The sequence below is a fragment of the Marmota flaviventris genome, chromosome X (genome assembly GCF_047511675.1).
Source record: "Marmota flaviventris isolate mMarFla1 chromosome X, mMarFla1.hap1, whole genome shotgun sequence".
NCBI lineage: Eukaryota > Metazoa > Chordata > Mammalia > Rodentia > Sciuridae > Marmota > Marmota flaviventris.
Genome location: NC_092518.1, coordinates 69636402 through 69654854, shown reverse-complemented (window position 1 = coordinate 69654854; position 18453 = coordinate 69636402). Strand labels below are relative to the sequence as shown.

The 18453-nt window shown below is 30.9% G+C and overlaps 1 protein-coding gene across 1 annotated transcript in view; it reads right to left on the bottom strand.

The window, feature by feature from the left end:
* LOC114091206 (uncharacterized) overlaps positions 1–18453 on the bottom strand; it is a 502987-nt gene that overhangs the window by 221162 nt on the left and 263372 nt on the right. Inside the window, exon 8 of the mRNA XM_071606073.1 lies at positions 4230–4313. Within this exon, the coding sequence (XP_071462174.1) occupies positions 4230–4313 (84 nt within the window). The remainder of the gene's footprint in view (positions 1–4229; positions 4314–18453) is intronic.

Below are 18453 nucleotides of genomic sequence, written 5' to 3'. Positions count from 1 at the left end.
AAGGTGTTACTTGCTGACTGAATCTGGACCATGACTGGTATCTTATCTTCAATTGACTGCCCTTTCCACTGTAAGACTTGAAATTATATGTACCAAATTACAAGATTAGTGCCTGAATTGGCAAATATTTGTGTTTAATATGGTCAAGGCCCTCTCTTATGTGTTTGAAGGATAAGCCAAGTTGTTTCTCTGGAAATCAGTATACCTGGTTAATAGAGCATTATCTCCACATAAAAGAGAAATAACAATACAAAGTAGTATATGAAGACAAAATTTTATGACTGTTTAATCTATAGCAAGTGTAATAATCAGAAAAGACCCCATGGAGAAGTAGGAGTCATCTTTGGAGAGACACCAATATTCAGATTACAAGAAAGGAGGTTGGCATTTTCAGAGAGATTCAATTGTTTGAATAAAGACAAGTTACTAGCAAGCATGCAGTGAATTGTTAAGAGGGTAAGTAGCTCACTGTGGCAGAAGCAAAAGTAAAACAAAATAAACAAGCAAAACCAAAAAAAAACATGGATATTGAGAAAACCAGTGTTGCTTGTTTTCTACCCAGCACTAAAAATGGATGGTTTTGAATTACAAGGAAAACTATTCAGAATTAATTTTCAGGTTTAACCTGAGAGGTTTTGAGTAGGAGTATGACACTATCACATAGAAATGTTTATAGAAAGTATAACTTCTTTGAGGTTCATAGCATGGAGCATTACTGTGAAAGTTAGATGTACTTCTTATACAATTAATTGGGTAGGCTCCATGTTTTGTGTAACAGAACAACAACAACAACAAACTTCATTTAATATCTTTAAAAATAATTTATATTCAAAGAGGAGTATGTTTTGAAAACTTAAATAAGCCATAGTAGATCATGTAAACTATCTTGAGAGGAAAAAGACACAAGTATTAGGAATATATAGGCACATCACCCACATATGAACAGGAAAAAAAATCTGTAGTTCACGTTTTAAATAAGAAGAAAACAATTGAAAATGTGCTAATTGAATTTAAAAGACACCTGGCACCTTGAAAACTTTCTCATCTCTAATAATATATTGTATTTTGCATTTTTAAATATAATTGAAGGATAATACATCTTAAAAACAAAATGGGTAGAAATAGCCATTTAACTAGCCCTGCAGAAACCAATGATATTAAAAACTCGTGGAATATACATGTTTTTCCCCATAAACTTTTAAAAAGGAATTTTAAATTACTTTTCAATTAGGGCTCTGCAAAACTTTTCTCAATGCAAAATCTTTAAAGAGGGTTATTTAATATTTTTACCACAGTACTTTGCTCTTTCAGGGAATGTAACTAATTCTAGCACTGCTAATAACTTATAATCTTGCCTTGATTTAAAACAGGCAATCTGTTTGGCCCTTTCTGGAAAGACAGTCAAGAAAACAAATGGAACTTTGTTGTGGAGTGAGGTAATTGTAGTAATTCTGGACACAAATGCTATGAAGGAAATAGTGTTTCACACCAAATGAGACCCTGGGCTTAGGAGTCAGACTACTGTGACTTTGGGTAAGTTATGTACTCTATATGGTCCAATTTCTTCAATTATAAAATTGAGAAAATAATACATATGATAATATACATAATTTATAAGTTTTATACAAAGATTACATCAACACTTATAAAATGATTATCATACGATTCAGTATACAGAAAACAATCCATACATGATAGCTATTATTACTTGGATTTACACTTCATTGAGTGTTTCCTTAGCAAAACATTACAGTCCATGTAACTACACTCAAAAGGTATGCAAAATAGGAATCTCACATGTGGAAAGTATAAAGTTCTTTCATTGTTCTAGTGGTAGACATAGTAATTAGATGAACATTTCTCTTCATATACCTTTAGTGTTATCTCTGATAAAGAAACTTTAAAGAGACAACTGAGACATCATTTTCACATATGTGTGAGCTTTTACCTTTATACCTACTCAGGAACACAGAATATTCCAAGAAAAAGCCACATCCAATATGTGTGGAACACTTAGAACTTTCCACGTCCAGAAAATGAATGATGGTAATACTTTTGAGCTAGATATTAATTAGCATTCCATTTGGTCTGAATTACTTAACATTTATAAACAAATAATTCAAATTAGGAATGGTTTATCCACATTTTCCCTTTAAAAGTGGCTATTTGTAGGATGAGGTTGTAGCTCAGTGGTAGAGCATTGGCCTTGCACGTAGGAGGCACTGGGTTTGATCCTCAGCACTACATAAAATTAAATAAATAAATTAAGATATAGTGTCCATCTACAACTAAAAAATGTTTTAAAAAGTAGCTATCTGTCACTAATAACCCTTGTTTAGTAAGAAGTGATTAAGATTTCCTTCTTCCTTCAAATATTTTATAACATTTATTGCCATGTAACTATATAATCAACTATGTATAATTTATAATACAAACGTAACTCTAAATTTGTTATAATACAAATTAAAATTATAAATTATATGATGAGAAAATTGCTAATATTTTTTTGAATTTTAATTTCAAAATTTATGGTTAGATAAAGTGAGTTATTATTCCTTAATATGCTATATTTTTATGTTACCTTATGTGGGAAAGGAAGAGAGAAATTTCTATATATCATCACTGAAATTGCTTCTATTAAAGAAGCTAAAAATTTTATTTTTCTGGTAATTATATATTGCTTGGAAAATATTTCCAAAATTATTGAATCAGATCTTGATAAGAAAATAAATATGCAATGTAGTATTTTCCCCTTTTTGAAATACTGGAATAATATAGGAAATCTACTTTTTGAATGTAGAAGTGGAAGTTGGAGGAGACTAATTACTGTACAATTTGGTCAGAAGGTTCAGAAATGTTCTAAAATATATTCCTTGTGTGTGTGTATGTGTATGTGTGTGTGTGTGTGTGTGTGTGTGTGTGTACCCTGGAAGAGTAAATGCTCCTATCTTTTTTAACACTAGTTAGAGGTTTCCTTTCCTTGGGCAGAAAGGATGGAGATAGCTGAACAAAAACACCAGGATTTACTTTGTTTATCAGGATTTCCTTGGAGTTTGTATTCTGTTCTCTGGACCTAGTGGACCAAACAGTCTTCTGGTTTATTCATTCTGGTTCATGGATATTTGGTCTGTCCTTGCACTGAGATATCAGCCATCTAGTCATACATCCATCCTTTCACTTAGTCAATAAATATTAATTCCTTACTATATTCAAAGTACATTTTGACTTTCTACAATTACATGAATCAATAAGCAAAATGGCACAGATTGACTAACTAAGATACAATGTGATGAAATATTTGACAATATTAATTACAAAGTGCCATGTAACTAAACAAGAAGAAACAGATTAATTCTACTTAAGGATGTCAGACAAGATTTCACAAGAGAATTGACATTTGAGCTAAATGTTGGAGAATGAGTAAGAATTACTCAATAGAGAATGAGAAAGAAGTGAAGGGAAATCCAAACACACAAAATGTATGAAAGGTCAAAACAGTGAAGCATCTGGAATATATGTGGATTTAAGAGTAGTTGGAGTTATGGCCAGTAGATTACAGGACAGGGAGTTTCAGGAGATGCATTGGAAAATTTGATCAAATTTTTAAGGTTTTTTTAAAAAATATTATGCTAAGGAATAAAAGCTAGTTAAAGCAACTGAGAATCATAGTAGTCGAGAAACACAAGAAGGGCTGGGGATGTGTGGCTCAAGCGGTAGTGCGCTTGCCTGGCATGCACAGGGCTCTGGGTTCGATCCTCAGCACCACATAAAAGTAAAATACAGATGTTGTGTCCACCAAAAACTACAAAATAAATATTAAAAATTTTCTCTCTCTTTCTCTCTCTCTCAAAAAATAAGAAACTTAGAGAAAAATTAAATATTACAGAATGTTTCAAGGGAGAAAGGGTCACAGGAAAAAAAGGTAAAAATTGGCCAATGTCTACTTGCCAAGGAAAGGAACAACACATGGTTACCAACAGCATTTAAACTGTCAAATAAAATTTTGAACAAATTCATCTGAATTCTTTTAAGACTTTTGAAAGGGAATGTTAACTAGAGTACACAGTAGCATGATTCAGTTTGCTTGTAAATAATACTGTAAGGAGCCCAATTATACCAAAATCCTTAAATTAAAGCTAAAAGTGGAGCATTACTTAAGTCATGATGTTTGTTTTTCTGCTAATAGTGAATGTCTTGATGCTCAAAATGAAATAATTCAATTCACTCACCATTGATGAATATTGAGTTGGAGGCATATAATCAGGTCTGTTTTCCATTGTAAAACTTGTTGCTTCAGGTTCAATGATAACTGGCTAAAAGCAAAAGTGAAAACATTAAATGTTGAGACAAATATCCTATAAGAAGGAAAACACAGTTGTTTATAAAACACTCATATATTCCAGTTAATGTTGTAATGTTTTCACACACACACAAAAAAATGTCAGATCATAAACTAAACACATTTATAATGGTCATTCTATTACTAGTTAATGTTTGAAAGCTTCATATATGTTAGCTATTATTCTTGGAATTTTACACATGTTTACTCCTTTAATCCTCACAACAACCTTATGAGGTAGGTACTATTACTACACACATGAGGAAACCAGGGCCCAGAGAAGTAAAGTAACAGCCAAAGTCACAAAGCTTCTAAGAAATGCAACTAACATTTGAATTCAAGGAGTCTTTTAATCACTAGACCAGCCAGACTAGTGAACACAAAGGTTCAATTTTAATCATATTATGAAAATATGAAGGGATTGAGTTAATAATCTTTATATAGAAGATAATGTATTCCAGGATCTATTTTTAGTGATTTATCAGTATCAAATTATTTTATATGTCTTGGTGTCATATTAATTTAACTTATTTACATGAACATTTGAAAAAATATACTACATAAAATATATATTGAATCATCTTAACTTCACTTCTATTCCTGGAAAATTACATGATAAGTACATTTTAAGAAGTTTATGAACAAATACACATAAAAATTTAACATCCTTCAAAAGAAAAAAATTCCTGGATATCATCAAGATTGAATCATGAAGAAATTAAAAATCTGTTGAACAGCTCAGTAAAGAATGAGATTGGATGAGTAACATGAACTCTTGCATTTAAGAAAATCCTAGGAACATATGGCTTCACTGCTACTTTTATCCACACATATAAAGAAGAATAATTCCAATTATTCTTAATTTATTCCAAAATATTAAATAGGAAGGAATTCTTCCAAACTCATTCTGCAAGATCATCATTACCTTGATACTAAAAACAGATAAAGACACAACAACAATAACAAAAATAAAACTACAGGCCAAAGCCTTGAGTAATTTAGATGTGAAAATCTTCAATAAAATATATGAAACCAAGTCCAACAGCACATTACAATGATGATTTACCATGATCAAGTGTGATTCATCCCGGGGAAAAGGATGTTTCAACATATGCAAATCAAAAAACATGATATACCATATCAAGCGACAGGACAAAAATCATATGATCATCTCAACAGGTACAGTAAAATTATTTGATAAAATCATGCATCCCTTCATGATAAAAGTGCTGAAGAAATTAGGTATAATTCAATATAATAAAAGCCATTTATTATAAATCAACAGCTAACATCAAACTGAATAGGGAAAAGGTGAAAGTTTTCTCTCTCAGATCTGGAACAAAAAGGATTCACACTTTCACCATTTTTATTCAACATAGTACTAGCCAGAGTAATTTGGTAAGAAAATGACTGGGATTCTAATTAGAATAACAAATATTCTGTGCTTGTATAAATATATCAAAATAGATTCTACTGTCATGTATAACCAAAAAAGAACAAATAAAATACATAAAAATACAATAAAAATAAAATAATTAAAGTTAAAAAAAAGAAATGAAAAACACTCAAATTAGAAAAGAAGTCAAATCACTGCTAGCAGATGATATGTTCTTACGTTAGAAAAACCTCAAATACTCCACTAAAGAAAACTATTAGCCCTAACAAACAAATTGAGCAACATTGCAGGATATAAAATCAATATACAAAAATCACAGCAGCTTTAATCACAACTACTCAGGATGGTAAGGCAATAATATATACTTGATGCCAGGTTGGCAACTTAGAGACTCTATCTCAAAATAAAATGAATAAAACAAAAAGGTTTTTGGAAGTAGCTTAGTGATAGTGCACTTGCCTAGCATGTGCACAGCACTGGGTTCAATACACATTACCAGAAAAAAACAAAACAAAACAAAATAGTAGTGTCAATACTTCCCTATATGCCAACAGGGAATTATCTTGAATAGAAAACTAAAAAGCAATACCATTTACCCTAGTTATTAAATTAAAACACCTAGGAATACACTTAATGAAAGACGTGAAAGAAGTGTACAATGAAAACTATAGATTTTGATTAAAAAAATTGAAGAGAAAACAAAAATAGAAGGCCATTCCATGTTTATGGATTAGACAAAAACAATATTTTTAAGCTGTCCAAATTATTCAAAACAATCTACAGATTCTGTGCATTCCCTGACAAAATACCAGTGACATTCTTAAAAGAATTATTAAAAATCATAAAACTTGTATTTATCACAACAGCAAAGCAGAAGGCATTATGTTAACTGAATTCAAAATATACAACAAAAAATAACAGACCCATGGACCAGTGTAATGGAATAAAAAGACTAGAAGTAAACCCACACATCTAAAGCTAACTGAATGTCATCAAATAAACTAAGAAACACACATTAGAAAAAGGGCAGCTTTTTCAACAAACCATATTAGGTAACTTGGACATCCACATGCAGAAGAATGAAATTAGATGCTTATTGTTCACCAGTTACAAAAAATCAATTCAAATATATTAAAGACTTTAATATAAGACCTGTAACTACAGATTACTAGAAGAAACCATGGGAGAAATTCTTTACAACAATGGAATGGGCAAGGATTGTTTTAAAAGCTCATAAAAGATAAAGATAAACAAAGGGCTGGGGTTGTAGCTCAGTGGTAGAGCACTTGCTCAACACATGTGAGGCACTGGGTTCAATCCTCAGCACCATGTTACATTATATATATATATATATATATATATATATATATATATATATATATATATATATATATATAAAGTTATTGTGTTCATCTACAACTGAAAATTATTTAAAAAAAATAAACGAGGGGGCTGTAGTTGTGGCTCAGCGGTAAGACACTCACCTAGCACACACAAGGTGCTGTGTTCAATCCTCAGCACCATGTAAAAATAAATAAATAAAAATAATATATTTAAAAAAATAAATGAACAAAATTACATCAAATTAAAAATATTCTGCACAGCAAAAGAAACAAGTCAAAAGACTAAAGAGACAATCTGCAGAATGGGAGAAAGTATCTGCAAACTTTACATTTGACAAGGACTTAATAAGGTATAATGAACTTAAATAACTTGATAGCATAAAAATGGAAAATAGAAATTAAAATAGGCAATAAACATGAACAAAAATTCCTCAAAAGAAGATACACAAGTGGCCAACAGGTATATTTAAAAATGCTCAACATCACTAATGATTAGGGAAATAGAAATCAAAACCACAAAAGATATCACTTCATTTGAGTAAGAATGGCTACTATCAAAGAAAACAAACTATAACAAGTGATGACAGACATGTAGAGAAAAAGGAACCCTTGCACACAGTTAGTGCGAATGTAAATTGGTAGAACTATTACAGCAAAAATATGGATGATTCTCAAAACACCAAAATTAGAACTACCATACAATCCCAAATCGTACTCCTATGTATTTATACAAAGGAAATAAAATCAGTAGTCAAAGAGACATTTGGACTCTCTTGGACATAGCAGTACTTTTCGTAATAGCTAAGAAGTAGAAATCTATCAACAGATGACTAGACGAAGAAATTAAGTGTATATGTACAATGAAATGCTATTTAGTCAATAAAAAGAAGATGATCCTGGCTGGGGTTGTGGCTCAGTAGTAGAACACTCACCTAGCACGTGTAAGGCACTGGGTTCAATTCTCAGCACTACATATAAATAAATAAATTAATTAGTTAACTAAATAAAGGCCCATTAACAACTGAAAAATATTTAAAAGATGATCCAGTCATTTTCAATAACATGGCTGGAATTTGATTTCCTTAAATTAGATGAAATAAGCCAGGGATATCAAAAATGATTACCACATTATCTCACTCCTATGCAGAATCTAAAACCAAACTAATAAAAATTTGATCTCATAAGAGTAGAGAGTAGGATGGTGACCCAGAAGTTGGGAAAAGTAGTGGGAAAGGAGGAATTGGGAAAGGCTGATCAATGTGTACTAATTTATAGTTAGATAGGAGGAAGAAATTCTGGTTTGATGTTCCACTATAGGGTCAACATATATAATGATTATGAATTATCTTTAATTTCTTTTTACACTTTTTTATGGTGAGAACATTTAAAATCTTGTTCCTGAGAAAATTTCAAGTATAAGCTATATTATCATTAACTGTAATCACCATGCTGCACAGTAGATCTCCACAATATTTTAAAATAAGTATCTAATATAAGGAATAAGATACAGATTGCCTAAATAAGTATATTGTAAATACTAGGGAAGATAATTTAGCTGGGGATCCTTTTTCACTTATAAAAAAGTCAATCCTAGAGAACAATAGTTGCTGTGTGTTGCATCATGTGTTCCACTATTCCATTATGTGAGCTGCACTCATTATACTTGCTAACAGCAGAGCATTAAGGCCAATGAGTTTGAGGTCTGGTTTTAATATATATAAGGTGTAAAACTTTCTGTAAATGAAACTCTCCACGTCTCAAATTTCCTCATATGTAAAACTAATACTAATACCTACTTCACATGGATATTGTATTCAGTAATTTGAATGTCATAAATAAAATGTCTTATACAAAGTAATCATTAACTAATGCTATTAAATTATACCTATCTGTGTTTTTTCCTTATAGTATGGAAAAAAAATCACCAAATTAATGAACTTACATATTAATGTTGAAGGGTATATATTTTTAGGAAAGATCTTAATTAAATATTATAACCAATGCCACACCATAAAATATGTCAGTATGGTCTCTCCTGTGGAAAATGAGGGCTAAAGTTCAAATCTTCTTGTCCTTGTCCTTAATGGGTGAGTATCCATGACATTTAATTACAGAATTTCAATTAAGACCAGCAAAGTCTTTACATAAGTGTAAAAAATAATTCACACATTTGTTGATTCTTTCCTACTATTATACTGGTTCTTAATCCAATTTTATAAACTACCCTCAATTATATAGCATAACAACAATTAAATTGAATAATACTTTTGACAAATAATTTCAGTAATTGATGTCACCTTTTATATTTTTAGCAGAACTTCTTAAGATAAAACCCAATTGTTTGACTAATTTGATAGATAAAAATATCCTCTGATCAGCTGAATTTCAATTGATAGGTTTTTATCTTCAAAAAAGAAATATCAGAAAAGGGGAAATTTCAACTGTGATTTTTTCATTGTTAATGAAAGCAAAACCATGGCACTAATTACTTAATGTAAACATAGTCAAATCTTTTGCAACAGTATTTTATTGTCTTTACTACCTCCAAAGCTGAGCATTGAAAGGATAATAGATGAGACTGAATCATAAGATACAGATACATGAAAAAAAGGAAGGATATCTTTTAATGTTAGAGAGAGGTCTAGTTTATCTTACTTCATCATATATAAAAGAGTGTTTCTTCCCTTTTATGCTTTTTTCTAACTTATCATATATTGAAGTGAATAATATGGTTTGAAGTTAGGTATCAGTTTTATATATAACTTGAAAAAATTAGGAAAGATATTCACTAAATGGTTAACAATGAATAGTCCTGAAGGTGGAGGGAGTTTCAGTTTTTACTTCACACAATTTAAAAATTGCTGGGTTAAACCAAAGCAATCAATAAATCATTTGAAAATAAACTCTGAGGTCAGTTCTGTTTGATAATGAATAAATTCATATTCATACTAGAAATAAAGAATTTTAAGTCCTCTTTGCTGCACCATAAATATACACTTTTATACTTTACATTACACATAATATTATATATTTTCATAATCATATTTTTTAAAATAGTTATATTTTCTAGTACTGTATATCATATAGTAGTGAAATGTGGTTTTTACTTATTTTTATTTCCTCAAATTAAAAAAATTCATATTAGTGCTTAACATGTTTATGGTTTTCACTTGGTTAGCTGACACATTTTATTTTTTAAAAAATTATTAATTGTACATAGCAGATTTTTCTTTTTCCTTTAATGTGCTGTGTTGATAAATATACTGAACTATCAAAAGCCAACAGAATTTAGTGATGGTTTTGTTAATAATTTGTTACAAGTTAGCATACAGTAGGGACTGTTTAAATGTTTGTTGAACTAAACTGATAATAAAGTTAAAGAACTGAAGAAGCACTGAAGTAAAAGAAATGTATAAAATTCAGAAATGCTAGAGGAAGCATATTAATATTGGCTACAAAAAAATCATCCAGTGAAATTTAGAACAGGACATTAATGCCATATGAAGCCACATATTATATGCCCAACAGATAAATAGATATATAGATAGATATCTAACTAAATTTAAGAATTAGAAGAGCCCAGAGATAATACTCTAAATACTTCACTTTGCATATAAGAACATTAAGATATACTGATAGTAAGCAAATCATTCAAGGTCACACAGCAAAAGATATCACTGAGATAAAACTAATTACTATGTTTCTGACATATATATTCCATATGGTTTGACAAATGATAAAAATGTTCCATGAAAGACAGGATGTGGTAAGTTCCATAATAGGTATCAATATGGTGTCATAAGAATAAAATCAAAATCAATATTAGACCTTTTCAGTGAAATAATCATTTATTGTAATAATTAAGAAAAAGGAAACTGTATCTATACCACCAAAGTCCAAATCCCACTTAGCTACATGTTTGCCATGCAACATTGTAAGTTATTCAGTGCTAGTATATCAAGTTTCTGATCTATAAAATGTCGCTAATAATAGCATATACTAATGTGAATTAAATAAGCATGTGTTCAAAAGTTAGAACATTTTTTGATCTGTTGCCAATATAACCTGTTCTGCTAAATTTATGTTTCTCTGTTACAAACTAGTCCATGATTAATGGGTAAAAGTTGAAAGATGTCAACATAAATTAGAAGTTTTGTTACACAATTTTCCCTAATATGCTTATGTTCTGAAGTGCTCAGTAACAAGTTTTATTACAATTAGAGAGAAAGATTTCAACAATATATGAATACATTTAGAAAGTGCTAAAATTCAATAAGTATCCTTGGTTACTACCAGAAATAACTTAAGACATCAATACATTTTCTTTATGTTAACAGATCTGGGGAACTGGTATTAACAAAAACCCACAAAATTAGTAGTTTTGTAGCAGATTTCTCTCATATTGTGTTTTTAATGTATAGGAATCTGGTACCTATTTAAAGCAAATATATGCAAGGATCAATATCTTGAAGTAAGAATTATAAGCCACAGAGTATGTCTGTTAAGATGGGTTGACTGATTCTGGAATGCATATACTAATTAAGGTATATCCATTATATGTTATTAGTATTCTTATTTTTATTATTGTGTTCGAATTACAAAGACCTTAAGTTTGATGTTTTGAATTATCTGCTCCAATCTTATTTTGCTTATAACTTTTTCATTTTGTGTGAGCAAGTCTGTTGGAATACAAGGTATGTTTTTAAGCAACGCATATATGGTAGTATAGCAAAATGCTATAAATGTTAGTAATTATTGAATAAATATTAAATACAATAAATGTCAGAATTTATTCAATAAATATTAATGATTATTGGTTTTGAAAAAGGCTAATTAATAAAGGCGTCATAAATTATTTTAGTCAAATAGGCTAGAAAGGTTGATAAGAAATTGAAGCAGTAGAAATTGCTGCTGGGCATGATGGCACATGCTTATAATATGGGTTATCTGGAAGGCTGGGGCAGGAGGATCAAAAGTTCAACACTTGCCTAGGCAACTAGAAGAACTTGTTTCAAAATCAAAAACAAACAAACAATCAAACAATTAGAGCTATGGATATAGTCCAGTGACAGAACACTTGTGTACCATGTGTGAGGCCCTGGGTTCAATCCTTAGACTTGGAAAGAGAGAGGAAGAAAGGAAGGAAGGAAGGAAGGAAGGAGTGGGGGATGAAAGGAAAGAAAGGAAGGAAAGACAGAAGGAGAAAGGAGGCTTAAAATGCTTTTAGGAGGAGATAACACCACGAAGAAATATATAAGATGGAAATTGCAGACCAAGGATGGTGGATTGATTCAGTTTGCTTGATGGGGAGCAAAATTATGGGACAGAATATATATTCTTGAGCCCTGTATATCATCTTTGAATTATTTGTTGGAAAATAGTAAAAATGTTTTGGATTCTAATGAAAGTTGAAACTTTCACTTTAAAAGCATTTTCTTCTTCACATCTGGATCCAGGAAAAGGGACTGAAGTTCAATTATTACTGGTAGCACTGATGTCATTTCAAGCCATACCAGGACTTTATCTTTGTGAATATAGAAATAAAAAATAAGCTTTTTTTTTTTTGCTTTAAATCTTTATGTAAATTTGAAGACATTAAGCTTTTAATTTAAACACAAAAACACAACACTTAAGTGGTACCCCAATTCAAAAATATAGGATATTTAAAAGCATAAAATAAAGTTGAATGAAAAAAGTGAAAAAGAAAATGAATAAATGTCTGCCCCTCCATTTCTAGTCATAGAAGAATTCAAATACAATTTTTTTTGTTGTTCCACTAAATGTCTCCCAGCTCTAGCTTCATATCCAACATTGAATTGCTTATTTTTCCTTTGCAATTTCAATTGTGCTTTCAAAACTGCCAGTCTATATTCTGAATTACCAGTCCCTCAAAATACAGTCCAAACCTTCATTCCTCTCTTCCATCCATCCACACAGCATCCACCACACTCATTCTCTCTCATCACATGGCCATTCTTTATGAACAAATCATCTCATACTCTGCTACTAAAAGTCATACTTTTCTGTAAAAAGTTTTTGTGACTGAACTTTTTCTATATTACCTAGTTAATAGGTACACTTTTGACTGATTATTTTCAATGAATATGAATGGGGAGTAACACTAGTTAAATTAGCAGAGTAAGGATCTACAATGATTTTTGCATCTGTAACAGTGATGACAAAAATAAAAGACTGGTCAGAATCAACTTTTATCTTTTAGAATTTGGAAATTAACCAAAAATTTTTAGCAATTAGATGAATTTATTCAAGAAAAGTGGTGGAATCTCCTCGAGAACATTGGGCATTATGTTATCTTCATTTATCCTGATCTCATTCTGCCTGTTTGTGGTAAGCCAGCAGTGTTAAATTACACTGAAAACAACAGCCTGGCATCCCACAGAAAGGTAGAATAAGGTTGAAGGTCCTTCAAAGCCTAATTTCTAGAGAACTATTATTATTTGACCTTTCTGATGATTTCTTGGAAGACCCCACTTACAGGGCTATCTTTATTTGCCCAGATTAAGTATTCATCTAGTAGTGAACCTTTTCCCTTAGGTATTTGCTTTTAACAATAAGAGGTAGTTTTTTTGTTGTTGTTGTTTTGTTTTTTGTTTGTTTGTTTTTTAACTACATGGCTGTCTGAGGTCTGGTAACAATTGGGCAAACAAGAAGCTAACCAAAAATTACAAAGGAAAAGCTGGAGAACTATATTGTTCAAAGGAGCTTTCATAAGATCCAACGAATTCATGGGGAAATCTACATATCTATGGGTATGCATGGAGATGTATGCATGACCAGGGCTGTGCATGTAATTAGCAAACACCCATGAAGGTTTCAAGTTCTCACTTATGGCTGAAATTGATGTTATAGGAATGCGTGAAAGGAATGCTAAGGATAGAAGTGACAACTACATAGTTGAATTGTATGCTTCAAAAAAAGTGAGTGGCCATTACTATTCTGCTTAAAACTCTCTGCCTAACACAACCTGCATAATTTTAAGTCATGTCTTTTTGAACTTTGCAAATAAACAGTGGATTTATAAATTTCAGTGACCTTAACTATTATTCTGGTTTTTTTTACAATTTTTTTTTTAATGTGGTGCTGAGGATCGAACCCAGCGCCTTAAACGTGCTAGGTGAGCGCTCCACCACTGAACCACAACCCAGTATTATTCTTTGTTTTTACCCAAAAAGAATTAATCATTTGCAGAAAACAATGTTCACTTTCTGAGATTCTAAAATACATTTCACATGGAACAGAGAATGATACAGTAAGAAGTAGAAAATCATGATCTTTTAAAAAACTTGATCTTGGCTGAATTATTTCTCCTACTCTCAGATCCCCGTATCCCTGCAATTTTTTTCATCATGACACATTGGGATCTGTATGCTATCAAAAAGGTTGTGGGAAGAAAACACTTGCAGACTATATATCTGATAAGGGCTTAATACCTAAAATACATGAAAAACACATAGAGTTCAATAGCAAACCAACCAAAAAATTGACAAAGAACCTGCATAGATACTTTTAATCCAAAGAAGACATACAAATGGCCAACAGACATATGAAAAAGTTCTCAGCATCACAAATCATCAGGGAAATTCAAACCAAAACCACAAGGAGATATTACCTCACACTGTTTTTTGCAGAAAACATTGGTACAGAGACAGAGAAAATGCTTAGTAAGAAAAATGAATTCTATTTCCAGCACCAATTTAAAAGGAAAAAGAAAGAAAGATAAGAAAGAAAGAACTTTGATTTCCAGCTTTTTCTTATGGAATAAATTCAAAATGATTAAGGTTAAAAAAAGTGTTTAGATACTCCAGCATAAGTAAGCAAGTGTTTTTATGTTTTAAATAAAATTAAAGAGTATAAATGTATGATACTTTTTATTTATTTTATTATTTATTTATTTATTTTGGTGGTTCTGGGTATTGAACCCAGGGCCTTGTGCATGCAAGGCAAATACTCTACCAACTGAGCTGTATCCCCAGCCCTCTTGTATTTATTTTAGGTTTTAGTTTTCCATTTATTTTAGGTCTTAGCTTTCCATTGCTAAGAAAACATCAAATAAAATTAAATAAATTAATTATGGTGATATTATTAAAAACCCTGATGTTATAAGGAAAGTAAAATACTGATAATAATTGTTCCTTTTAATCTCTGTATGTAGAAATCTGTTAGGCACTGTATTTCAAATATTCCTCATAATAGAGAATAGTTGCAGATAACCTCAGAAGAGTTCATTATTGGTCAGAAACAAGATTGAAGCATAGGTTTGATTAGTTTTGAAGTATATTTGTGTGTATACACACACACACACACACACACACACACACACACGCTACTGACTATAATAGGAATTCTCAAAGTTTGGTCCTCAGATCGGAAGCCTCAGCATAACATAGGAAGCCAAATTCTTGGATCTCATCTCACACATATTGAAATGAGAATGGCAAGAATTGGAGCCTAGTAAATTGTGTTTTAATAAGTTCATCACAAAATCCTGCTGTAAACTCAAATTTGAGAACTGATTTCAACCAAATTAACATATATTAGATAAAAAGAAGAAATAGAAAATTATTTCTCACAGAATGTAACTGGTATTAAGCATTAGGTTAATCTAGGAAAGTTCTAAAATGTACATTAATAACAAGGAGAAAATTATACATAGAAAGAATATGGAAATATGGACTCTTAAAATAAGTCAAAAATTTTTACTATGAATACAATTCTTTTTATTATTTCTGATTTTAAAATTTATTTTTATTGTATATATCTGAAGTATATAACATGATTTTTATACATCTACATGTTAAAACAGTTACTATTGTAATTTATTACTTTCCATTGTTACCTTTTGATTGGCATTAGAATCTCCAAAGTCTAGTATCTTATTAAACTTTCAATGTACAATATTATTAACTATAGCTTAATTCTAGACATTGGATCTCTAGACTCATCCATCCAAACTGAACATTTGTATTGTATCCTTTGACTTACTCTGTCCTATTTTCTCCCCATTAATTTCCGTGGTAACCACTGTTCTACTCTGTATTTCTATTTATTTGATTTTTTATTAGATTTTGCAAATAAGTGAAGTCAAATGGTATATTTCTTTTTCTGTATGGCTTATTTCACTTCTTCCAGTTTCATTCATGTTGTTGTGAATAGCAGTAACTCCTTTTGGAAAGCTAAGCAATATTGCATCACAAGTATTGTGTGTGTGTGTGTGTGTGTGTGTGTGAGAGAGAGAGAGAGAGAGAGAGAGAGAGAGAGAGAGAGAGAGAGAGACTTCTGTTGATTACTTTATTCATTCATTAGTTGAATATTTTTTAATGAAGACCACTTTGGACAACTTCTGAGTTTCCCATGAAAATGCTATGTTCCATTAATCCTGCCTTCAATGTGAGCACTATATTTCTATTTTAATACTTTTAAATATATTTTTAATTGTAGATGGACACAATACCATTATTTTATTTTATTTTTTGATGCCATGGATCAAGGAATTTTTATTTTCAAGTCTTATTACTTTTAATAAATATTTTATTTATTTTTATGAGATGCTGATGATGGAACCCAGTGCCTCACACATACTAGGCAAGCACTCCACCATTGAGCCACAACTCCAGCCCCAACTCTTTTAATATCTTCGTTGCTTTTAAATTCTGATTTTTCTTTTGGTATCAGGGATGGACTCATGGCTCAACATCCGATAATCATATTCTCTACCACTGATCCACACTCCAATCTAGTTTGATATTTAATTGGACAAAATATGCTTGTGAAAAATATTCTTCATTACATTTCCTATTGTTAGAATATATGGATTATATTAAATCAGATATTTTTCAGAAATTCAAATGATGTTGGTGTATGGTCTCTTTTTTACCAAATGAAAAGATATTTTAACAAATAAATTCCTTTAATAATAGATTCTAAAGGATCATTAGTTCATGTACATTTCCTAGCAGAAATCCGTTTTAACATTAGAATCATTTTTAAATAGTCATGGCAAATAGGTATAATATTTCATGCAGATGTGCATATATCATGCACTATGGGTAGGTTATTAAAGCTTTCTGGTATTAGTTGATATTCAGGTGATATCCATTAAAAGACAATTCAAACTATAATTCAGTACCCCAAAATATTAAATGATCACTCAAGGTATGAAGCTGACACTGGATTCAGGAGCTATCTCTTCTAAAGAGATAATGTTCAAAGACTTGAAAATTCAAAGTAGCCCCTCAAGCCTGTATACTGAAAATATCATAATGATAAAACTTATTTCCAAAGGTATTCAGTATAGCAACATAGTGCAATGTAAAGACATTATACTAGGAATCTGATAATCTGGTTTGGATTAGGAAAAATTTGACTGGTGTCTTAACATTTTCATGCAACTAGTTGCAGGACTTAATACAAGCTATTTAATTAGTGTAATCTTAAGAACTAGTGCAACATAGTATTCAAGAACATAGACTCTGAGACTTACTAACTTTGTGACCTTGGGTGTGTTCAATAAACTCTACTGTGTGTTGAACTGTGTCCATAGAAATACGTGTCAATGTCCTAAAGCACTAGTACCTATGCATGTGACCTTATTTACAAATATAATATTTGCAGATGTTAAGAAGTCAAGATGAATGAGGTCATACTGGATTAGTGTGGCTCCTAAATCCAATGATTAATATCCTTATAAGAGGGAGAAACTTTTGGAGACAGACACATAAAAAGAATAAAAATATATGACAACAGAGGTAGAAACTGGAAGGAAGTAACTATTGTCTAGGATCACCAATTGCTGTAGGCAACTACCGGAAGCAGAAAAAGTCAAGGAAGGATTATTTCCTAGAGCCTTCAGAAGGACAGTGGTACTGCTGACACCTTGATTTTGTATTCTAGCCTCTGGAATTGCAAGTGATCAAAATTCTATTGTTTTAAGACATTAATTTTGTGACAATTCATTATAGCAGCCCTAAAAATTTAATACAACCTCCACAAGGATCAGTTCCCCTTTCTGATAAGTTACTTATATTTCACTCATTCATTTTGAGGATTAAATGACAGAATGCATATGGAATGTATATAGTGTTCATCAAGTATTAGTTCTAATTATTGATGATTGGTACACTTATAAAAGGAATAATATTTTTAGCTCAGATTATCTCACCCTGATACTGAGAGGATCAAATAAGACACTACATGGGAAGGTATATTTGGAATGGTAATGTGCTCTAAAGGAATTCTAATTTCATATAATTTTACCTACATTGTCTTTGTAACTGGATTTCAATCTTAGGGAAAAAATAGAAGTAATTTTCCCCAAAGCCAAAAAGAATTACTGTCTTTGCTTTGTTAATAAAATA